Genomic DNA, 25,427 nt, shown 5'->3' with positions numbered 1-25,427 from the left:
TAAAATCTACCATAAAATATCAAAACCTTTTTACTTAAGTCTTCAATAAATGTGATTGTGATGGAGTTGTATGCATCATTTGGAAAAATAGGGAAAGTTTACATATAAAAATATAAAAAACAGCTTTAATACATTCTTTATTATTTTCTTGTTTTTATTTTTGATTTTTGGTGGTACTGTGAATTGAACCAGGGCTACTCTGCCACTGAGCTAGGTCTTCAGTTGTGTGTGTGTGTGTCTGTCTGTCTGTCTGTCTATCTGTCTATTTTGGAGAAAGGTCTTTGTAAGTTGTCTGGCTGTTCTTGAACTTGTGATCTTCCTTCCTCAGCTTTCCAAATAGCTGTAATTATAGGCTTCTGCCCCTATCACACCTAGCTGCTTCTTACTTTTTATATAAAAGTATTATCTGGACAAGGTAAAGATCAAACTCTGTGAAAAGTGCTCCATGTTCCCTTCAGAGCATAGTTTTTCAGAAATATTTTTATGCTCACACTAATGTATAGCCTTTAAAATTTATTTAATGTTACATTCTATGTGCAATTCTAACCTTTGCTGAAATAAACATTCTCATTCATGTACATGTATGCAACTTGTCATGTTTTTTAGCATATTTGGAGTACAAAATTCGTAGGGGAAATGCTGCACCAGAGAGCATGTAAACTTCCAAATTGTTTTCTAAACGTATGTGTGATAACATCCTATAAGAGTGCCTGTCATAATAGGGTTTATATAAAACTTTTATAAAAGTTTTCTGTTAATTACGTGTTCATTAGCTACCTTTTTCCTACTGGATTGTTGGCTAATTTGCTTATTTTTCTTCTTAGACACATCCTTTTTTAAAAATATTTTTTAGATTTTGATAGACCTTTATTTTGTTCATTTATTTATATATGGTGCTGAGACTTGAACCCAGTGCCTCACACATGCTAGGCAAGTGCTCTACCACTGAGCCACAACTCCAGCCTGACACATTCTTTATGTATATGGATGTTTGTTCTTTATGTGGTATTAAAGATACTTTCCCCCTCCTTTTTGTCACATTATTATTATTATTATTATTATTATTAATCTTGACCCTGTAGAGGTTTTTAATTTTCCTTTAGTCAAATTGTAAGTCTTCCTTTATGATCTCTGAATTTTATGTCCTGCTTAAATTCTCTGCTCTAAGATTATAAATGCATTTATCCATGCTTTTCTAAGTATTTCTATTATTTCATTTTTAACCTTTGTTGTATCAGAAATTTATTTTGAGATAAAGAGTGAAGTAGGACTGTGGGTATATTTTTTTCTAAAATGCTATTTCTCAGCAACATTTGTTGAATAATCCATTTCTTTTCTATAAGTTGAAAGAGGCTACCTTTATCTTATACTACATTCCTGTGTATATTAGGGAATCTATCCAGATTTTGAATGCATTATTTTTGTCTTTCTGCTATAATTACTGTAAATTCATAATATTGAATTTTTATAACTAACATGATTCCATCTCTCCTGTTCATTTTTTTCTGGTCTTGCCTACTTGTACGGCTCTAGCATAGAATTTTGTCACATTCTATCCAAAACCCTGTAACCTGTCATTGAATCAAATTTAAGGTTAATTAGGGTACAGTGAATGTCTTCATGATGTTGAATCTTTTAATCCAAGAGCAAGGATTGTCTTTCAATATTCTAAATTTTTTTCTGTTTACATTTTTTAAGAGCTTAAGGTTTTCTTTGTATGATTTATACTAATATGTTGTTAACTATTTTTAGGTATTCAGATTTTACTGAAGATATAATTGAGATATTTCTTTATTTTAATTTTCTTAAATGTTAATATTTTTAAGTGGGAACGCTTGCTTTTGAACAACAATTTTTAATTACTTAATTTAATAAATTCTTGGATTTTGTAGTCATACAATTATATTATTTGAAAAATAATGATTTCTGTTGTCACCTTCTTTCTTAACTTAATTGCATTGGCTAATAACAGTAACCAATTCTGAGTCTTTTGAATATCTTCCAAATTGGCCAGTAAATTGCCTTAACTGAATTAAATTTTATTTTAAATAGACTTTTTAGAAAGCTAATCCTGAATTTAGTTTTCCTGCAAGTAAGGGGACTGTTAAACACTATTCTTCAAGAAATAAAGCCAAATGATAAGAAAAAATTTTTAAAAAGGAATTTAAGTATTTGTTTACTATATTGATATTTTCATATTAGAGCATTATCTGTTTATCATGTTGATTTGTCACCTCGTATCTGATCTTCAATTATGGTTGGCTTTCTAATTTAAAATTAGTGTTATATAAATACTTACTTTAGGAAAAAATTGCACACTCCATTTCTAAACTGTTTTTTTCCTAATTGATATTTGTTTAGACAGGTCATCTTGTTCTGTTGTTTCATATGTGGAAAACCTATAAAACCTTTAATGTAGTACATAATATATATGTAACTATGTAATATATAATTATATAATAATGATAAAAATGTAATATAATGACATTAACACTAACAGTTTATATAAACTTGGGTTATGATTTCTAGCCTATTTTAATGTACCTGCATAAGTTTCTTTGAAATATTTGCAGAATGGAAAACTTGAAAATAAATTTTCAGGGATCGAGAACAGTTTTCTGTGTATTTCTTTAGTAGCAGTGCTTTGGAAACATTACTGATAATACTGAAGATCATTATGAATAAGAAGTTAGGCTAATAGTGTCCATATATTATCTTAGTTAATTGATTATAAGATTCATCTTTCCGTTTTAATCTCAAAAAAATGTGCAGTTACTTGCACTGAATTATGTAACTATCAAGTGGCTATCTTACAAACTTATTGTAAACTTTGTTTACTTAGAATTCACTCTTATGTGTTCATGTTTATATGACAGCATTATTTTTGAAAGCTCCATTTGCCTTGGGAATCTTCAATGAAAATAAATATTTTAAAGACAGCTGTATCTAGAAAAATACATAAGAATACACTTACTACATCCTGATATATTCTAATATTTCAGGCATCTCCGCCAGAAATTTGCCAATACAAATGCAGTCCAATCATATTCATATTCAGAGTTTCCAAATTGTCAAACTAATTATAATCTATGTATTTTAAATGTGGTCTGTATAAATTTTGCAGAATAGAAAAAGATTATGTTAAATATCACATAAAGATAGAGGTATTGATAACACTTAGAAATATTAGTCAACCAAAGCATTTTAAAATTTACTGAGTTATTCAACTCAGTTTTTAGCCAGTATCTACAAATTTTGCAAAAACATCCAGTCTTTTGAATATTCTTTAGTTTCAGTTTTGTGGATTTTTTATAGATGGAAATAATTGCTTCTGATAGATGGAAATAATTCAAGAAAGCATTTTAGAATTTCCATCCCTAATTTTATAGATGAAAACTGCTACCAAAAAGAGTAAGTGATTTTCCCAGAGGATAGTGTAATAAATGGTAAGGCCAATTTGATGCTAGAATACGTATCCTGAGAACTCTGTGGAGACAGTTTTGAGGTGGTGCAGGATGCAGGCTTTAAAACCAGGCATATCCCACTCTGTGAAATATTTCATTCATTTTAAATTTGATCAGAGATTGTTCATTTTCTTGTCATTTTAGTTCCTAATACTGTTGATCTCTCTATACCTGTTCTTAAATGAATACCGTTTGATGAATACTTGATCTTTTCTCATAATATATACTAGGTAAATTGAGTGTTTTTTAAAAGAGAGAAATAATAAAATATGGATTAGAATACTGTGACATGATAGTGTTTGCTTGAGTATATTGTATGAATATAATAAAAATACAACTTCAATACTCATGCAGAGCAAAATAGAGGATCTTCTAAATAGTTTCTGTTCATTTTCAGAGTATAAGGTAATTTAGAGACAGTTAAAAAAAAAAAAAAAAGAAGGAGGAAGAAAAAGAAAACTCCCACACCTCCCAACCTTGTGACTTGCTTAGTGCACACAGTTCTGGTTGAGATCTGCTGTGTGTGCTCAGTCTCCCCACAGCTTGTAAAGGCAGTTAAATATAGTCACAGTTGGGTTCTGTGGACCAGCAAATAGGAAAAGCAGGGAAAGCTGGAGGCGTGTTGGAGAAATACACTTCAAAGTAATTTATTTTGACGCTTTTTAAAGGCTTCTTTGTAAATGCACTTTTAAATAGTAGTTCTGTTTCCTTGAATCCACGCAACAGCATAAAATAGACTGGATTCAAGAGAACTGGCGTGGGAATATTTTCAGTTCCCTCACTGCTTGTGTTGGGACAGCTGCTCTGCTCTACATTGCTGGGTTTCTTTTAATGGTCCTAAATTCAGGTGGCTAAAAATGCCATGCTGTAGTAGAATTTTACATAATCCTCATGTGCACATTTATTGTGTGTGCCTGTTCATTGGAGTGTTGTGGTTAAATTGTCCACCTATTAGGTTTCCAAACAAAAGGAAACCCATATAAATAACCCAATATTTGCTAGCAGTTTGGCTAAAAAAAATAAAAAGATAACATCTTGTTCCTCTTACCTCCATTTTAAAATTTAACAATTTTAATTATTTTGTAGTGCTGGGGATTGAAGCCAGGGCTTCATGCATGCTAAGCACATGATCTGTTGCTGAGCTACAATTTCAGTACCTTTTCCTCTGTTTTGATAAAATCAACTAAACTGATTATCTTTTCAAACCAAACAACTGGCTTGTCAATGATTTTTTTCCTCAGTAAATAAGAAAATAATAATTTAACTTTTCTTTCATAGTTAATTATTCTAAGATAAAGCCATTAACCACCTTAAACTGTCTGAGGTGACTTTGGGCAAGCAAGAGAATAGCTGCATTTTTTTCCCTTTTCTTCTGTATTTCATATTACCAAGATTTTGGTTTCCTCATTGATGATGTAATTAGATCTTATTGATCTCGAGGGCCCTCTCCAAGTCTAACTCACAGTGATGGATGATAGTGCCCAGGAGCCCAGCCTATTCATGGACCTCAGCGGTGGCATCTTGAATGTGGAGCTGCTTGTGTTTTAATATAGGCCAAGAGAACATTCTCTCCTCTTTTTCTACTGTATGCTTGCATGTCTATCAATGCTACTCATATGGATTAACTCAGATTTGGTGTTTTAGCTCCCTAAACTCCACCTCTTTCATACAGCTGATGCAACCCACCAGGGTGTGATAACAGGTTTTGGACAACCCCTGCTGTCAACACTAGTAGCTTAGCTGGGAACAGAAATCCAGATAGGGAGGATTCTTTTAAGTCTTATATTTATACTTTGCTGCCCTACTTAGGACTTCGAAGTACATGTTGAATTACTGAATAGATCCATTAACTGGAGGTTTTCACACTACAAATCTGAATTTACCACATTCGGCTTAGTCACACTAGCATTTAATTTATTTTGGATCAGCCTCTCTAGCAAGGAACTTAAGGTTTTACTACTCTAAAAATGCTTTTGAAAAGTTATTTACCCTCTTGCTCACTCAACATCTGACAAAAATGTGAAAGTGCTTCCAGGAATAGTAAAAATGTGTTTCCAAATATTGGACTGAAACAGAGAGTTCAGTTCTATGGTAGGGGTGCCCCACTTTTAAAATGTCTAGAATACAACAACCTTTATAGAGGATTTTACACAGGATTCTTTTAAGTAAGGAATACTCCTAACATATTTCAACTGTGAGTCAATATGTAAATATTTTGTTAAGACAACTTGTCAGCAACACATCTATTTCATTATGCATAAAATGTAACTACTTTTGATTTCTAAGTTGCTGAATTATCTAATATGCTCAGGGGAATTGTCCTAAGTTTAAAGCATTTATTAGACTTGAATACATTTTAATATTCTTTTGGAGAATCTTAGAGAAAAGTCCTATGTTTTGTAGCATGATCTGCTTTGTAAGGATCTCATGGAGAAACAGAACTCTAACAAAAGTATGATTGTTGCTGTTGTCACTTGATGAATAGTAATGGTGTATGGGCTGGGAGGGGAGGGATAAATTGATAAATGTAGGGGATCCAGAATAATGATCTGGGAATGATGCAGTGGTTTCCAATGTCTTAACACCAGGCTAGAGATAATTAATGCCAAGGTTTCAAAATTATAGTAGTCTGATGTCTAGGTCTTTCTTTCCCATTTGGAATATTATCAAAATATACTTTTGGACCAAGTCACTGGAAACTTAAGTTCAGAGTCTCAAGCATCTCTTCTGGGCTAGCAACCAATGTCACGTACCACTAAAATTAGGGACTCTGAACATGTGTATGTGAGTGAGGGGAAGCTGGTATTGGTTTTCTACTCTTGGCAGAGTCTGCCGTGTCAGAGGTTTAAATGATTACCATTTTGATTATCTTTATGATTCATTTCAGACCATCACTTTGGCTAACTGGTAACTTTTTTGTTAGATTTCATCAAAACCAGTTTTCTGAATAGAGCTATTTTTATCTTCATTCCAAAATACTGCCTTTGGCTCTAAAATATCATTAAGAAAGTAGTCATCTTAAGGTTAAGAAGAAACTGGATAAGTGTAGGTCAAGTGGGACTCCCATTTTCTTTTGCCTTTAGTCCCAGTGTAGTTAATGGTATGCTGGGTCAGCAACTTGCACTTAGAGTCTTCATACTCAGACACTATAACCTTTACCAAGAAGCTGTCTTTTCTCTTCTCTAGTAACTAAGTTCCTTTACATCTTCAAAAGGTTGGCTTAGAATTCATCTTTCAGGATGCTTTCTTGGCAGATTTTACCTGAGAGTTAACTCTATTTCTGAGTTCCACATTGGGATAAAAGAACTACTTTATACACAGCACAATAGTGGAAGGCATTTTGAGGAACATAGACAGTTTATCAGACTCTTGCAGGAGCCTGTGGTTTAATTGAAGAACCAAGAAATCCAGCATCCATATTATAAAGGCACTTGAGGTGGAGGATTTGTCAAAACTGTTTGATTGTGTAGGAATGTAGAACAAGGAAAGAAGTGAATTATAGTAGATATGTAAAGGAGTCATGAAGTTTGATCTTCTCAGATATTATTATAAAAATGCAGAGCTTTAGAGCTTCAGCTGCCATTAGAGATTGTGTAATTTAAATCCCAGTCTTATATAACCAGAGATTGTTTACTGGATTTGTCCATATGAATATTCTGTTATTTTCAGAAACTCAAACTGCTCAATAGTAGGTATCATGTTTTCTTCTTCTTGTCTCATAACTGATGATGTTGCCCATCTTTTATATATTGTCATAACCCTCCTTGAGGAGCTTTACCTTTATGTTTCTTGAGGCTGTATCCTACATCTTACATCAATGCTGGAAAATAGTTGACTAGTATCTTGCAAAGTGATTTTTACCAATTTATACTCCTACCAGCAATATTCAACCAAATGTCTCGCTTGCACATTTTTTATTTTGGTAGACGTTTAAACTTTGGCTAATCTAGTGGGTATAAAATGTTTTCTCATGGTGGTTGTAATTTGCATTTCTGTGATTGCTAACAAAAATGAGTATATTAATTCATTTTTTCTTGCTATAACAAAATACAAGAAGCTTGATATTTATAAGCAAAGAAAGTTTATTTAGCTCATAGTTTTGGAGGCTGAAAGTTCGGGATGTATAGCCTTATTTGTTTGGCCTCAGATGAAGACTCCCTTGACTTTGTCACAACATGAAGGAAAAATAGAAAGAGAACTGGATGCATGTGGAAGAGACCAAGCATGTGAGGTAGTCTTGCTGCATAACAACCTGTGCTTGAAGGTTGTGTTAAGTCACTCTGTGCAACCAGTGTTAATCCCTTCCAAAGGCAGCACTCCCAATAACTTAACCCCTTTCCACCAGTCCCCCTCACTCTTAAAGGTCAGCCACTTCTCAACATAGTCACACTAAGGACCACGTTTCTGGTTTGTGAATCCTTGGGAGTCACACTAATATCCAAACCAAAGCACTGAACATCTTTGTTTTCTTTTTCTCTTTAAATGTAAATTGAACTCAGAACATCACTCATGCTAGGGAAGCACTCTACCACTGAGTTGCACCCCTGGTTCAGAATATCTTTCTTATGATTACTGGCAGTTTGTATTTCATCTTCTAAAACATACCTGCTATGAATGTATAAGTATTTCTTTTGGGCTGTTTTTAAAATGTTTTTATTCATTATAGTCATACATAATATTGTGGTTCATTTTGATGTACTCGTACATGCATGGAATATAATTTGCTCCATTTCAGTCCCCAGTACTTCCTCTTTCCTCCTCTTCCTCCCTCCCCCTTTCTTCTCCCTCTGCTTCACTGGTCTTTCTTCTATTTATTTATAGTTTTTTTTAAATGGGTGCTTTATAGATATACATAAATGTGAAATTCACTGTGGTATATTCATATATGTACATAGTAAAAGAGGGCAGCAGGGGAAATCACATGAAAATAGAACAGAGATCTGTGGAGTAGAGTGAGGAAATAGAGGGACAGGGAAGAGGGATGGGAAAAAGGAAAAATGGTGGAATGAAATGGATTTGTTTTTTAAAATGATATTTGGGACTTCCATGACTGTTAGGGGTACTAAATGTATCTGTTGTGTATGTACTTAGACTATACTCAGTAAATCCTTGAGAAATTGAGCTGAAATGCAGACTGTTAATACAATTACCATTATGCAGTCCTGTTCATACTAATTATCATTATACAGCTAACTGAAAGTTGATAATTCTTGCCCTCACCCTTTGAGTCCTGGTGCTTGCCCTTATCTTTCTCTCTGTTTGCTGTGTTCTCTCTCCCAGGACCCTTGCTCCATAACATCAAGACACTTGAGCTAAGTGGGCTGGCCAGGGTGCTTTTCCATAGGCCATTCCCTTTTCTTGGAAAGACCTTCTGCCTCCCACTTTTGCTTTAGTACTCCATTCAAATGCCAACTTCTTTATGGATCCTTTTCTGTTCTTTCATGTGTTCACTGTGGCCCCACTTGACTGAACTTTGTGTCTACTCTAATGTCATACCATCTGTGTTCTGGGGACCCAGCAGGCACAGTTGTTTAATGCTTAAATTCAAATAGTGTGGTGTGTTGTGTATGTTCTCTCTGTGTTTTTCTTTATACTCTGGTATTTTAAAAACTTTTCTGCCTGAGGAGATACTGTCTTGCCTAAAACAAGCCACTTAGAAGGGCTCAGCTGGAGTATATATTTGGTATGAAATTAACCAGTTCAAAGCCATGCTCTTTTGTCTGCTTTTTTTACCCCATAAGGCCATATTCCTCTGCCTTGATCAGTAGATACTACTCTGTATCAATAGATAACTACCCTAAGGGCTCTGAGCTCACCACAGTTATTCATACTCACTGGTCCTAAGCTGTTCACCATGCCTACTTATCCTTTCTGGAAACCCCAGTTAAGGCTCTGTTCTGGACTGTCCACTCTCTACTCTCCCTTTTACCTCTGGTCACCTTGCAGCCTCCTCTTCTGTAGGACCTGGGAAGATAATAAACCTTGTTTTTCTGGGCCTCTTCTGCATCTTCTTGTGGCCACACTTGACTGACCATCACCTACAAAAACACCAAGCATCTGGTTTCACAGCCTCACTTTGTTCTTTGTAGCTGACTTTACCTCCTGAAGACTCCTGTTCCTCATCCTTAGAACTAGAATAATTATGAGATGCTACCTGTGAGGTCAACTGAAGATTAATGCTTATAGGACATTTTAGCCAATGCTGCCTCGGATAAATATCACCTGTTCATTTGATGTTACTGTTGCTGTTAGTCTGTCTGTTGGTGGACATGCCTTTCATCCTGCACTGCACCTAGAACACCAGCTGACTGGATGTGACATGTACGTGAACAAGTGAATGAAAAATATACAATGGCAGGGAATAATTGGAGCCTGGAAGTCTGAGATCAAGGTTGGGCAGATTTGGTCTGAGGCAGTGAGGGAGAGTCTATTCCATTCCTTTCTCATAGCTTCTGGAGGTTTGCTGGCAATCTGTGGGATTCCTTGGCTTGTGAAACATGCTCCCAATTTCTGCCTTCATCTTCACTTGCATTCTCAGTGTCCATATTTTCCCTTTTTATAAGTATACCAGTCATATTGGATTAGAGGCCCACCTTACTCCAGCATGATCTCATCTTAACTAATTTTATCTGCAACAACCCTATTTCCAAATAAGGTCATGTCCTGAATTAGGTACTAGGGGGTTAGGATCTCAGCATATGAACTTAGAAAAATTCAACTTAAAGAGGTTCGTTCTCTCTCTTCTCTCTCCTCTCTCTTTTCTCTCTCTCTCTTTCTCTTCCTATCTCCTCTTCTCTCTCTCTCTCTTTTTAAAATAGCCCCTTCTAATATGAGCGTGGACCTACTGTCCTTTGTCTTAAGGCCTAGGGTTGAAAACATAAAATTGAAACTGGCTTGTAGTAAACGTGCAGTAAAATTTAGATAATAAGTTCTTTGTTCAAGTGCCATACTTTACCTCCACCTTATAAGCAAATACAAATGCCTATTGTTGGGCATTAACCTATTAGACAGTTGCTGCCAAATGGATATTAGTAGCCTGAAACGAGTGGGACTCAAACTTATGCTATAGGAGGGGAATTGGTGAGGGAGAAGAAGACAAGACTCTAGGGGTGGGAAAAAGAAAGAGAGAAAGAAGTGAAAGAGAGACAGAATGTGAATGAGGGAGCACACACAACCACAACGAAACCCAGACTTCCTGGCATGTCATTAGTGTTTGCAGAAGGTGCAGAGCCAGCAGCCTTGGAGACTATGGTACCACAGTGTGTGGCTGCTGGCCCTTTGTGGTCAGAAGCCCAGTATTTAGAAAGTGGCTTCCAGCCTAACTGGTCATTCTTCCTTTCCATCCTGTGGCTTCCCAAGTCAGGGGACTTATTGTCAATGCAAATAAACAGTTTTTGCATGGGGTTCTTTACCCCTCCCTCTGTACTGCTCCCTGCTCAGAATCCACATTCTGCTATAGGGCAGTGTTAGCAGTTATATGAAGGCTGAGATTGAGCTTGTGGGTACCCTTTGTAGGCTACCAGCCATTCTAGTGGATAGTTCTTATGGTACACAGATTTTTCAATATTTTGAAGTTCACCCTTAGTTTAACACCGTTTTTTTTTTTTTAAATTCAGTTATTATTCTGGTTTTGCTTGTGGGTATGACAAACAGGTGCCAGTTAGTTCAGGTAATGGAATCTTGGAGTTGGAGGAAGTTTATCAGTTGTCAGGACCACCTCTCTACTTAGGGTGGGTTTTCTTTTCCTATGACACTAGTGACTTGTCTTCCACTCTCCACAGAATATCCAGATACACAAGGGCTGCTCTGCCAAGCCTGTGGACAGCTCCTTGTGACCTATCATGCTCCCCATGACTCTTCACTTTTGGCTTTTGTCGAACCTTCCTCTTTCTTTTTTTCTGTTACATTTCAGCCCTTCATTTATTTAGAGATATTGCTATTTTGTTTCCCCTTGGAATATTATTTTCTAGGAGAAACACTTCTTTCTTGTCATTTCTCACTTGTCACCCTGAAGCCTCTTCAGTTTTTCAGTGTCCTTCAGGACTTGTAGAACTTCCTAGAGGCGGTGGTTACACTGGGCTTGGGAGTAGCACTGTTGGCTGAGGTGGCTAGCTCAGATGCTCATGTTGCATATCCCACAGCAGTATCTTCTGCCCCTTTGAAGGCATCCCCAATCCAGGGTCACAGGGCTTTGTCTTGGATGGTGAACTTATTGTAACATTTCTCAAAAACCTTCTTTAATGGGTCTGCATTGTTGTTTGAATAGAGTTCAGACTTATTAACCTGAATTACATGCTTTCTGGAATGTACATGGGGTTAGGATTTCCCACACTTTGTTAGAGGAATACTAGGGACTAGGTCTGCCAGATGCTAACAGGTGCTAGCTTGGGATTCTGTCATTAAATAAATTTAGAAGGCACTAGGGATATAGCTTCATGGTATAGAGCTTGCTTAGCACTTAGTGAGGCCCTTGGTTCAATCCCCAGCAACTGCCCCCTTAAAAAAAAATGGAAATCACTCCACTATATTCTCCACTTGCTGATTTGCTAGGCACCTTTGTATAAAATTGTATTTTTAAAATTTTATTTGAAACAAGATCTCACTGTGTTGTCTGATAGGTCTCAAATTTAAAATCTTCCTGCCTCAGCCTCCCAAGTAGCTGGGATTATAGGTATACATCCTTGTACCCAGCTTAAATATAGGATTTGAAAAGTTCCTAGTAACGGTATTAGTTTCTTGTGACTGCTGTAACAAATCATTGGAAATGGAATGGATTTATCATCTCACAGCCTGGAAGTCTAAGGTCCAGGTGTAGGTCAGCAGGCCCAAACTTCCTCAGAGACTCTAGGGCTATCTCTGTTCCTTCTTTTTTTCAGCTCCTTTTCCAAAGAATCCTTTGATTTGTGGCCTCATTGCAATCTCTGCTTCCCTCTGTCTGGAATCCTACCACCTCTCTCTTATAAGAATGTTTGAGATAGCATTATCCAGGTATTCTGGATAATCTTTCCTGAATTTAACTCAGGAAATTTTTTCTTAATTTAATCACATCTGCCAAGACTATTTTTCCATATGTGCTAACAGTCACAGTTTCCAGTGATTGGGACTTGGCCATATCTCAGGGGACCATTTAGTTTGCTGTAGTCACTAAAAAGCTGATCAAAGTTATCTGTTTATGACTGACTAACTCTCTGCTCACAGTTCATATATGTGCTCCTGCCTGCCGTCAGCTGCTTATCCTGGTCCTCTGTGATATTTATCTCTGAGTATTCAGTTCATGTCTTTTCTCCTTTCCTACCATGTTTTCCTAAGGGGCCTGGCCTTCTTTTAATTACCAAGTCATTTAATTCATGTTTTTAAACACACTGTGCACCTCTTGTCCCATCTGTCATTAAACTTTTTGTCCTTGTTGAAGTTTTGACAGTTTGAAATAATGAGGAGGAGTCTCTTGGGTCACACTGGGTATAAATCTTGGTTTCACAGTTAAGGATTGGATGACTTTGGACAAGTCACATAATTCCTTTTGCCTCAGTTTTATTGTCTGTGACATGGGGATAATTATAGTAAATATTTGGAGAGCATTTAAAGTTGTAAGAATTGTATAGCTGGTTCACATAAACATTTGAGGTCAGAGCCTACCACTATGTTGTCTAAACATGGTAGCCATGAGCCACATGTGATTTTCAAATAATTAAAATGTGGCTGCCACAGGTGAGGTACTGAAGTTTTAAAACAGAAGCAATGAAAAAAATATATTTCTATTAAAATCATAGCTTTCTTGTTTTGGAAAACCATATTAGCCTTTAGTATATTTCATACATAAACACTGTACTGATCTTTTTTATGTTAAATGAGTTATTCTTGTTGGTATTAACTAATCTGAGTACATATTTTTTTCCATATTCTAACATTGTAGTGTGTTTATTTGAACATTTTATGCATATAACATAAGTTACAATGAGCATGAACATTATCATTGGCAATTAAATTGAAATGCTTATTTATTTTAGTTAAAATAATTATGAACAAATTTTTAAATTTAAAACTCAGTTGTACTGCAATAGCTGAAGAATTGAGTATAAATGCAGAAACTGGCACTGTGATGAGAGCAGTGAGAACAGAAAGAGACTATGGATTTCATAGCATGTACAATTTGCTATGCTGGAGCAAAAGAGAAAACCTATGTGAAAAAATAATGGAAAGAAAATAAGGTGGGAAATATTAAGAATTTCAATAAATTCATAGTGAATTTGATTAGAAGTTTCCTCTCAAAGATCAAAAAGGAAATTTGCTTGAAATTAGCATTTAATGCTCAACAAATTTTAAACAGAAATTTTTAACAAAACTTGTTATTTTGGCTACCTAGAAAATGGCTTGAATTCATGTACTAAATAAGGAACCATTTTTAGGTGGGGAGATGCCCCCCCAAAAATATATATATTACTAAAATTTTAGTGGAATATTATGAGAAAAGACAAACGTACAATAAAGAAAAACTTCTTAACTATCTTTAATTAAATCTTTCATTGGCTGTAGACTGTGAGACCTTTCTAACCATATAAACCATCAGTTTATTTGAAATGAAAAAAATTTCAAGTACTTTTTAAAAAAAAGATTTAGATAAGTTGTATAATACATGATTCACTATCTAGTTAATACTTTAGATATCCTTTATTTCAAAGACTTAAAAACTATCAAAAAGTTGGTTGTGTTGTATGTACCTATAATTCCAGTAGTTCAGGAGGCTGAGGCAGGAGGATCACTAAGGAGTTCAAAGTCAGTGTTAGCAACTTAGGGAGGCCCTAAGCATGTAGCAAGACTCTGTCTCAAAATAAAATATAAAAAGAACTGGGGATGTGGCTCAGTGGTTAAAGAGTCCTTGGGTTCAATCCTTGGTACAAACAAAACAAAACCCCCAAAACAAACAAACAAAGAATCACCTTATAAAGAAATGTTATAAATTTGTGGCTCAGAATGTTAGAATCATGAAATTCACTCTGAAAAATAAGAGGCCCAGGATAGCTAAAGCAATCCTTAGCAGGATGAGTGAAGCAGGTGGCATCTCTATACTAGACCTTAAACTATACTACAGAGCAATATTAATAAAAAACAGCATGGTATTGGCACCAAAATGGATTAGTAGACCAATGGTACAGAATAGAGGACACAGAGACTAACTCACAAAATTACAATTATCTTCTATTAGACAAAGGTGCCCAAAACATGCATCTTCAAAAAAAAAATAGCATCTTCTATAAATGGTGCTGGGAAAACTGGAAATTCATATGCAAGAAAATGAAATTAAACCCCTATTTCTCACCATACACAAGACTTAACTCAAAGTGAATCAAGGACCTAGGAATTAAACCAGAAACTCTCTGACAGAAGAGAAAGTAGGCCCTAATCTTCATCATGTGGGATTAGGCCCCAACTTCCTTAATAAGATACCTATAGTGCAAGAATTAAAACCAAGAATCAATAAATGGGATGCACTCAAACTAATAAGTTTCTTCTCAGCAAAAGAAACAATCTATGAGGTGAACAGAGCCTACATCCTGGGAGCAAATTTTTACTCCTCACACATCAGATAGAGCAGTAATCTCTAGGGTATATAAAGAACTCAAAAAGCTAAGCACCAAAAACACAAATAACCCAATCAATAAATGGGACAAGGACCTGAACAGACACTTCTCAGAAGACGATATTCAATCAATCAACGAATATATGAAAAAATGTTCATAATCTCCAGCAATTAGAGAAATGCAAATTGAAACTACTCTAAGATATCATCTCACTCCAGTCAGAATGGCAGCTATTAAGAAGACAAACAACCATGTGTTGGCAAGGATGTGGGGAAAAAGGTACACTCATATACTGCTGGAAGGATTGCAAATTGGTGCACCCAATATGGAAAGCAGTATGGAGATTCTTGGAAATCTGGGAATGGAACCACCAATTGACCAAGTTATCCCTCTCCTTGGACTATACCCAAAGGATTTAAAAACAGCATACTACAGGGACACAGCCACATCAATATTTATAGCAGCACAATTCACAATAGTTAAACTGTGGAACCAACCTAGATGCCCTTCAGTAGATGAATGGATTAAAAAATGTGGCATATATACACATTGGAATTTTACTCAGTAATAAAAATGAATAAAATCATAGCATTTGAAGGTAAATGGATGGTGTTGGAGAAGATAATGCTAAGTGAACTTAGCAAATCCCAAAAAGACAAATGCTGAATGTTTTCTCTGATTTAAGGAGGCTGATTCATAGTGGGGTAGGGATGGGGAGCATAGGAGGAATAGATGAATTCTAGATTGGGCAGAGGGGTGGGAGGGAAATGGAGGGGGCAGGGGATTAGCAAGAATGGTGGAATGTGATAGACATACATTATCCATGTATGAAGATAAGAATTGGTGGCAACATACTTTATATATAAACAGAGATATGAAAAATCGTGCTGTATATGTGTATTAAGAAATGTAATGTATTCCGCTGTCATTTATATTTAAAAAATAATAAATAAATAAAGGTATTGTTTTCAATCACAACTAACTAAATAAATAAATAAAATTATTTTGCAGAAAAAATGTTATAAATTTGTTGCTCAGAATGTTAGCGTCATAGCCTAGATATTTTTGGATGTTTTACATGTCAAAGATTTTCAGATGATGAAAAAATTAATTTTATTCATGTCAGTTTTCCAGATCAAATATTTGAATTTATTGGAATTTTAAAATATTTCCCTAATTGCTTTCCATTATATTCTGAAGCAATCTCTGTAAAATGTGTCCTAGATACAGTAGGGAAAATTGTCCAGTCTCTGTGTGCAAATCTACTACTGGTTTATGGACTTGTTGAAAGAAATAGAAGACAGTGAAGAGAATGATCTTATGCTTTTTGCCGATACTTACTGATAGAGCCATGCATGAGTATTACAACTTGTAATATTTACTCCAATATAAGATCTTCTTTTGTTTCTTGAAACAAAAGGAACAGTTGCCAAATATTTAGTGCTTAACAAGAAAACATGGCAATATGGTTTACATTCTCTCACTCATGTAACACTAATTTGTATGAACTAAATTCAAAACTTGAAGGAAAAAAAACTAATATGTGACATTGCTAGGTAAGTATGAAAGTTTATGTTAAAGTTGTAAGTTTTAACAGTTGAAGTCAATAATATGATTTAGACATATCTAGCATATCTAGTGTTGATTTTTGTAGCCAATATACTATTAAGTATATTGGCTACAAAAACTTGAAAAAATTTAAAGAATACTTTGTTGATACTGATAAATTTGAATTTGCTTTCCAGTTTATATAAATGCACCTTTGAATTTGATGTTAATACTAATTTGACACAAGATATTAAGTTTACTTAATTTTAACAGATGTAGTTTAGAAAGTATATACTTTTGCCTCAAAGTCAAATTGTTTATTAGGAAAAAGTGAACTGGTTTTGTCAACTTATGAGAAGATTAAAGCAAAATGAATCTTTTAAAAAATCCAATACAGTTTTTGAAAAACTTTTAAAGTATTTTTAGTACAATTTGGATATGGGCATGTTAATCTACTTTTTTTAATCATAAACTTTATGAAATCTAAATATACATCAGATATTTATGATGGAAATTTAAATTTGAATTGAGATCTGCTAAAGTATAAAACACTGGGTTTTGAAGACTTTAAGACAAAAGAATGCACAATATCTCAATAGTTTATTGACATGATAATATTCTAGATATGTTGAGGAGTTAAATAATATATTGTTAAACTTTTACCTTTTTAAAATGTGACAAGTGAAAATGCTGAATTACATCTGTGTTGCACATTATATTTCTGCTGGGCAGGGTTGTCTTAAACCATTATAAATACACAGTGAATTAATATTAACATTAATGTTATTGCTAAAATGATGATGGTGGTAGTGATGTATTGTTCCCTGTTCTTCTCTCACTAGGTTATAAACTCCTGAGGATAGGAAATGCATTTTATCTTTTTTTGAAAATTTAGTATATCTTATCATTTAGTGCTTTAGATATTAATAGTTGTTTGTCAGTTGATTGATTGTCCCAAATCTGCTTTTAACAATTCAAAGTATACACTCACTTTGTTTTTTTAAACCTGAGGTGTAGAAGTCCCTTTGAGTGAGTCTGCATGCGCGCGCGCGCGCACACACACACACACACACACACACACACACACACACACACACACTTATTAAGTGTACTTGGTGGAGGGATTTATTTAAGCAGTGGTTTTTATTAGTGTATTGTCAGGGTAATACCTGATAGTACTTAAATTTAAGGGTTATTTTTATGTTAAACTTTACATGAGTTTTTATAAAAGTTAATTAATTAGTTTATTTTTTATTTATATATGACAGAGGAATGCATTACAATTTTTATTACACATGTAGAGCACAATTTTTCATATCTCTGGTTGTATACATAGTATATTCACACCAATTCGTGTCTTCATACCTGTACTTTGGATAATAATGATTATCACATTCCACCATCATTAATAAACTCCTCCCCACTTGCTTCCCCTCTAACCCCTCTGCCCTATTTAGAGTTTGCCTATTCCTCCCATGCTCCAGCTCCCTATCCTACTATGAGTCAACCTCCTTATATCAAAGAAAACATTCAGCATTTGTTTTTTTAGGGGGGGATTGGCTAACTTCACTTAGCCAATCAAGTTAATCTTCTCTAACGCCATCCATTTACCTGCAAATGCCATGATTTTATTCTCTTTTATTGCTGAGTAATATTCCATTGTGTATATATGCCACATTGTTTTATCCATTCATCTACTGAAGGGCATCTAGGTTGGTTCCACAGTTTAGCTATTGTGAATTGTGCTGCTATAAACATAGATGAAGATGTGTCCATGTAGTTTGCTACATAGTTCTTGAAACACTGGTCAGAGCAGTTAGATGAAAGAAATTAAAGAGATACACATAGGAAAAGAAGAACTCAAATTGGCACTATTTGCTGATGATATGATTCTATACCTGGAAGACCCTAAAAGTTCCACCAGAAAACTTCTAGAACTAGTAAGTGAATTCAGCAAAGTAGCAGGATATAAAATCAACACCCATAAATCAAAGGTATTTCTGTATATCAGTGACATATCCTCAGAAAGGGAAACGAGGAAAACTACCCCATTCTCAATAGCCTCAAAAAGAAAAAAATTAAAATACTTGGGAATCAACTAAAGAAATGAAAGATCATTATAATGAAAATTACAGAAACCTAAAGAAAGAAATCAAAGAAGACCTTAGAAGATGGAAAGATCTACCTTGCTCTTGGATAGGCAGAATTAATATTATCAAAATGACCATACTACCAAAAGCACTATACAGATTTAATCCAATTCTGATCAAAATTCCAATGACATTCCTCATAGAAATAGAAAAAGCAATCATGAAATTTATCTGGAAAAATAAGAGACCCAGAATAGCTAAAGCAATCCTTAGCAGGAAGAGTGAAGAAGGTGGCATCACTATACCAGACCTTAAACTATACTACAAAGCAATGGTAACAAAAACAGCAGGGTATTGACACCAAAACAGACTGGTAGACCAATGGTACAGAATAGAGGACACAGAGACTAACCCACAAAATTACAATTATATTAGACAAAGGTGCCAAGAATATGCATTGGAGAAAAGATAGCCTCTTCAATAAATTTATTATTTTAAGAAGTGTTATTTTGTCTGAAATATTTTGAGTTACATTGAATCAGAAGTATTGTGGAAATAACATTGTAGCTAGGATTAGATAAATTGATTATATTTTGCCAAGTCCTCTAGCTCTATGACTTTGAACAAGGGATTTAAACTTTTTGAACTTTAATTTTCTAATCTGGAAATACAGGGATTGTGTCTGCTGTGTTACTATGATATTGTGAAATGTAAATGAGGAAATTCTCTTAATTAGCAACTAGAAGGAATCATAGTAATATAGATGATGTTAATTTGGTAGGAGTAGTAATACTTTGAAGAACCTATATGCTGCAATATAAAGTTGATGTCATACCTATACAAAGGTGATGGCTTAAGTATGTGACCCAAATCTTTAAAATGTGGTTAAATATCCCTAATATGTTTATCATGAGAAAGAGTAGTGGGAAAGCTGAAGCAGTGGTTAGATATTTCAGTGTCCTAGGATTAGACCTAAAGGTGTATGTGGTCTGGATAGTCTGGTCAGAGGCTCTTGCTTTTTGCCTTCTACATTAAACTTAATTAACACTCATCTCTGCTTCAGCCTGAGGCTTTGGCCAGGTGGGGAACTTGGTGCTGTGCAGGCCAAGATAGGGGTGGTGTCTAATCCCTAGGGTAGGGCATTTTTAGTAGTATTATTTTTTTACCTAGAAACCCCTACCCCTCCTTCAATGCTGTTCTTTTTTAGTGGAAACTTGAAATATTGTCAGTCTTATTGAGTACAGATTTTAAAAAATTATGGTTGAATAAGAGCTAAACCCCCACTGCTGTTGGTGAAAGAAAACAAAACAACAAACAAAACAAAGCTTAAAGCTTTGGTACTGTGGAAAGTTGAACTATAATCTTGGTTTTTTCACCAGGAGTTTGTTTCTGTATTGGAGGTGAACTATCTAGAAACACCTGGATTGTATAGCCTTCATGTAGTAACCCTGGGATACAGAGAGCAAGTATGATACTTTAAAAATTGTGATTCTCTCTGAGCCCTGCCCCCCCAATGGTTTGGAATGCTTTCTCTGTGTGGTAGAACCCTAATGTACAATGTAGCATACAATATGGAGAACGCACTCACCCAAAAACTTTTTGAGTTTTACTAGCTGAACCTACTACCTCCAAATGCCACATTCCAGGAGAATAAAAACTGTTCTCACTAAGAGCTGTTTATGTCCATGACTTAACAGTTGTTCTTATAACACTCCACCTGTCCCTGATCTCTGAATATTAGTTAGCATTATTAGCTTTATCATCTGCAACTTTCTGGGTGTATGCTTACAGAGTTCTGTGTTTACGCTTATGCACATACACTTGAATTTCATCTGTCTTTCAGTGGATTTTAATGTACTTTTGGTCCTGTGTATTGAGCAGGGCCTTACACATATTAGGCAAGTGCTCCACCACTGAACTACCTATCCTAAGCCTTATAAAGCACAGTTTTTAATTTGCATTTTTCTTTAGTGGGATGCAGTATTTTCTGCATGGCAGGGACACCATAGTTGCAGAGCAGATCAGAAATAGATCAGGGATCCAATAAAAGACATTTCTATCATGACATGTACATATTTTAAGAGCAAACTTAACTGAATTATGTTAATTAATTGTATCCCTGAAAGAAATTGGTTTAAATGAGAAAGAACATTTGTAAATAAAAATCTTATGTAATCAACAGCAATATTTTAGCAGCAACCTGTTGAATATGCAGTGACAGAAGAAAGGTATTGTCATCAATATTTGTTTATTTGTATATGATCTTTTTAAAGTCATAAACAGCATTTACTTTGTTCTTTTTGCCTTAGCCAGGACACAAATTATAAAAAGAAATGTATAAGGAAACATCAATAAATCAGGTAAATATAAAAATTTTATAAGTCTTTTCTTTTCAGTACAAAGTTTTTTTTTTCTTCCAAATTCACTGGACAAAATGCAGCACTGTTTTAGTTAGCGTACCTTCAAAAAATAATTTCTTCTATAAATCACTTAAATGATTAGAACTATATAATAATGCGCTTTGCAAAGAACAGCCTTTAATTGTATAGAATGTCACTGTGAAAGATAGGAAGGGGAGAATAAGGGGAAAAGAAACTTGGTTATCAAAATAAGTACAATTTAAATTTTTATATAGTTAATAATTATTTACTTTTAAGAGATTATTATGTAAGTATGAAGTTGTTGATTAATTTATTATTAACTTCCCTGCAAATTTATAAAATCCTTATCAATGTATTTGGATCCCTGATTTATAAAAACTTTGAGCTAGTATATTGTTCTAAACTTGAAAGGAGTTATTCACACCAGCACAGAATTGGCTAGTTAGTCAGATCTTTGAAAGGATTTGATAGGATATGCTTCTTGTATTTCCTCTGTTTTTTTCCCATTGTTGATTTCATGCTCAAGTGTGGTGATTTATTTATCCAGGGCACTGTGCCATTCAATATAGAAGAGGTCAATGTGGTAGTATTTCATAGCTTTTCTTTCATCCACAAAGCCTTGCCACCTTCTGTCTATGACTCATGCATCTAATGGCATTCTCTGATAGCAGAATGTTTGATTAGCAGTTACCTGCTTATTATTCTCATCCTGTCCACGTGTGGGTGTGCTGATGCATGTGAAATCTAGAGATCCTGGCCAGTGTTGAAGCATAATCCGATCTAGGCCAGGAAATGCCTGGCTGCCCAGATACTTCTCAGAGCAATAGGGCAGGGACTGAATCTCTTATTTCCTTCCTGTTATCCATTCCATAACACCTATGGCCTAAGTGAGTGTTTGATATTCACCAGTCCAGATTGCTTTCTATTGTTAATAGAATCTGTAGAAACCAAATTTTATGTTAAAATATCTGCAGACCCATCAGTATAGCGTGTTTGAGTCTATTAATGAAGCAAATTACTATATAAATAAATAGAAATATACCTAGATTAATTCTTGCTCTAGGTCTGTTAGACTTTGGGTAGGTTACTTTAGTTTCAATTTGCCTCCATTTCCTCCTCTGTAAAATGGAGGTAATAGTAGTACAACTCCATAGGGTTCTCATGAGGATGGATGAATGTTGACCATTAGGGCATATGTGGCATACATGTAAAGAACTGTGTAAGTGCTTGCTATTTGGTCACAGGATGTTTTTTTTTTTTTTCTTCATAGAGATTCAAAACTCAACATGAATGTCAAGAATGTGGGAGGGAGAGAAAAACAAAAGGGTTCCAACTATAGGAGCTTACATTAAAGAAAACCAGTGGGTACTGTATTTCTTGGGTATACCTTTTTATTCCTATGGAGATGAGCTTGTGGGCTTGCCCTTTGTGTTTCTTACCCTGCATGCATGCGGGCTGTTAACAAGTGCCTTTGGATTTACCTTCTAGATTTTTCAGCCATTTTTGGAACTGTGTGTATTGGGGTTTCTCTTTGTTGCCTTTCTCCTAATCATTTAAAGTTATCTTTCTATACCTTATCAATAACAGCTTGCCCTCTGCTTGTTTTAAAAACTTTAACTCCATTTTCCTTATAGCATTTGCCCAAAATAAATGGTTATTTTAGTTTGTTTACACTAATATTATTACAAATGCTGGGTTGTGCAAGTATACCTGGAGTTCAGTTGGTATTTGTTTTCTTCCCACTTCATTAAATTAAGGGTTTACAATAAACATTTGCAATTTGCAAGGAATGTGTATTTCAAACTATGTTGTTATGGAAATTCTACTACTGAAAATCTAGTAACCCATTTCAAGTATCAGTTTTTGAGAAGCTTTTTTTTTTTTTGGAAATGAAATGAGGTAATTTTATAAGTTTTCTAGATATTTAGAAACAAATAAACCAATTGGCAAAATATAGCCTATTAGAAAATGGGTAGAGGATATAAAATGGGTAGAGGATCTAAACATGAACAATTCCCAGAAGGAATAATCTATAAGATCACAAACACAAAAAACTTCAGTCTTCATACTGGATGAAATATGAAGCAGAAAACCCCATTATGTAATTTTTAAAATAAATTAAATTGGGAAATTTTTTATAGCATATCTTTTTTTCTTTCATATTTTTTTATGTTAACCTGATTTTTTTTCTTTTTTTTTTATTGGTTGTTCAAAACATTACAAAGCTCATGACATATCATCTTCCATACATTTGATTCAAGTGGGTTATGAACTCCCATTTTTTACCCCAAATACAAGTTGCAGAATCACATCGGTTACACATCCACGTTTTTACATGATACCATAAAAATGACTGTTGTATTCTGCTACCTTTCCTATCCCCTACTATCCCCCCTCCCCTTCCCTCTCATCTTCCCTCTCTACCCCATCTGCTGTTGTTTAATTCTCTCCCTTGTTTTTTTTTCTTTCTTATTTTTGATAAGTAAAAATGTATCGTAACTGACAATAGACACAAAAGCTAACATCTATAACCTTTTGAAACAGAATGTTTTGAGGGAGAGAACTCTGGTAGGCCAATGTGCAGGATGACTGGAGGTCTGGCCTCTTTCTAAGATCTTAATATTAACTTTGCACTCACTGGTCACTTGGAGGTGTGGTGTTTGGCCACATGCACCACATGGAAAAGAGCTACTCTCTTTTCCATGTGGTGCATGTGTAGCCTCTGAGCACCTGCTTAGATGGCTTTTTCTCTGGCAATGAGAGAAGAGGAAGTCACAGGTAAAGAATGTCCTAACTGTTCGGCATAGTCAGTTCTTCATTATTCAGAGGTATGCCCATCATATCAAGAGGCAAATCAAAGGGAGGAAAGGTTGGTTCTTTGGTGACTGGTTTTATGAGAGAAATAATTTTTATCTTTGAGGACAATATGGAATGGGAGTCTTTAAATATTGATGGTGCCCTCATTTTCTTTCTATCAGTCAAATTGGTTAAATCACTATTGATTGTTATTGACTTTGTTCTTGTTCTTCATTCTGGTAATGTCATACTATATAGTATGACATAAATACTATATAGTATTTTACTATATTTTACTGTATAGTAAAATATTCTGGTAATGTCATAGAGTATTTTACAAGTATAGTAACCTGTCCACACTCATTGTAGGTGTTAAGCATTTTTGGTACACAATTGTGAGGTCTGGCAACCAGAGCCATTTTGTGTGTGTATGCATTCCTCAGTGTATGACTATACACTAAACATTTAACTGTTTTGAGTCTCAATTTCCTGATCTTTAAAATGAAAGGGTTGGATTAATTAATCCCCATGGTCTTTTGAATTCAGTGAGTTTGACAGAGATTTTATCCAGTGATTTGACAAACATGAACCAGGTGTAAGTACTTTTCCAATATATTCTGCCCCTAGATGATTCACACTCTAGTGGTTAAATCACTAGAAGTTTTTGTTCTGATTCAAAACAGCATCCTCTGTTAATTATGGAGGTGTTTGTAGTTCTTTTAATAGAGGGATGAATTTTCTTGATACTGTAGTGGAGATTTGCTGTGAACTTGGTCTTTTTAGAATAACTAGAATACCCAGAGTAAAAGCATGAAAGGCTGAGTAAATGAGTGCGTTCTCGTGATGCAGACAGGGTGTTCTGTTTCCTGAAGCTTGATGACCTAAACAAAGAGATTCATTTTATTACTGGTGCAGTTTCTCCAGCTTAGTACTACTTATCTTATCCTGTTCAAAGAAGCTGCTAAACGGTGCATAAACAGAAACATACAATGTGATTTAGCCTGCAGTTCAGAGGGGCCGTGCTCTCAGGTTGCACATGAGAACATTCCTTTTCATTTGTCCACCTGGGCTATAGGCTCATTCACTTTGGAAGAGAGAAAAGAAACATTTATGGGTGGGTGTAAAGATCAGTTGAGTGCTTTTTCTAGCCATCTCTGACCACTAGGAGAATGGAGAAACTTTCTCTGTTTCCTTTATTTTTTTTTTAAATAGATGTGGAGTTTTAAGTAATTTTTTATATAATAGTCAAAATATGACTATTAATTTTTAGGATTATGCTTAATTTTTATGTGACTCCTATTGGACATTTCTGAGTACTCCATGGAAGTGAGGGTTCATCCTTCAAAGGAATATGGTAGATGTCAAGCACACTGAAACCAGATCCTTTGGCTCTTGGCAGGGGCCCCATCCCTTCCTCTGACATATGTCCACCACCAAGTCAGTTCTACCCCCACATGATACTGTACTGCCCTACAGGCGCATATATGAGACCTGGGAAATCTCAGGCACTGTATCCTTTCTCTCTCTTCTGAGCTCTGAGTGTTCTAAAATTACATGACTTTTCTGGGT

At 34.9% G+C, this 25,427-nt stretch overlaps 1 protein-coding gene across 3 annotated transcripts in view; it reads left to right on the top strand.

Annotated features, from left to right (window-relative positions):
- Gmds (GDP-mannose 4,6-dehydratase) overlaps window positions 1-25,427 on the top strand; it is a 615,427-nt gene that overhangs the window by 88,785 nt on the left and 501,215 nt on the right. The window contains exon 1 of one of the 3 annotated variants that reach the window (XM_078020438.1): window positions 20,980-21,041. The exons of the other annotated variants lie outside the window; for them this stretch is intronic. Within the exon in view, the coding sequence (XP_077876564.1) occupies window positions 21,015-21,041 (27 nt within the window). The 5' untranslated portion in view covers window positions 20,980-21,014. Of the gene's footprint in view, window positions 1-20,979; window positions 21,042-25,427 lie in introns of those variants that run through there. 3 annotated transcript variants of the gene reach the window in all.

This window comes from Ictidomys tridecemlineatus, chromosome 8 (genome assembly GCF_052094955.1).
Source record: "Ictidomys tridecemlineatus isolate mIctTri1 chromosome 8, mIctTri1.hap1, whole genome shotgun sequence".
Lineage (NCBI taxonomy): Eukaryota > Metazoa > Chordata > Mammalia > Rodentia > Sciuridae > Ictidomys > Ictidomys tridecemlineatus.
This window is presented reverse-complemented; position numbering and strand designations above follow the sequence as displayed.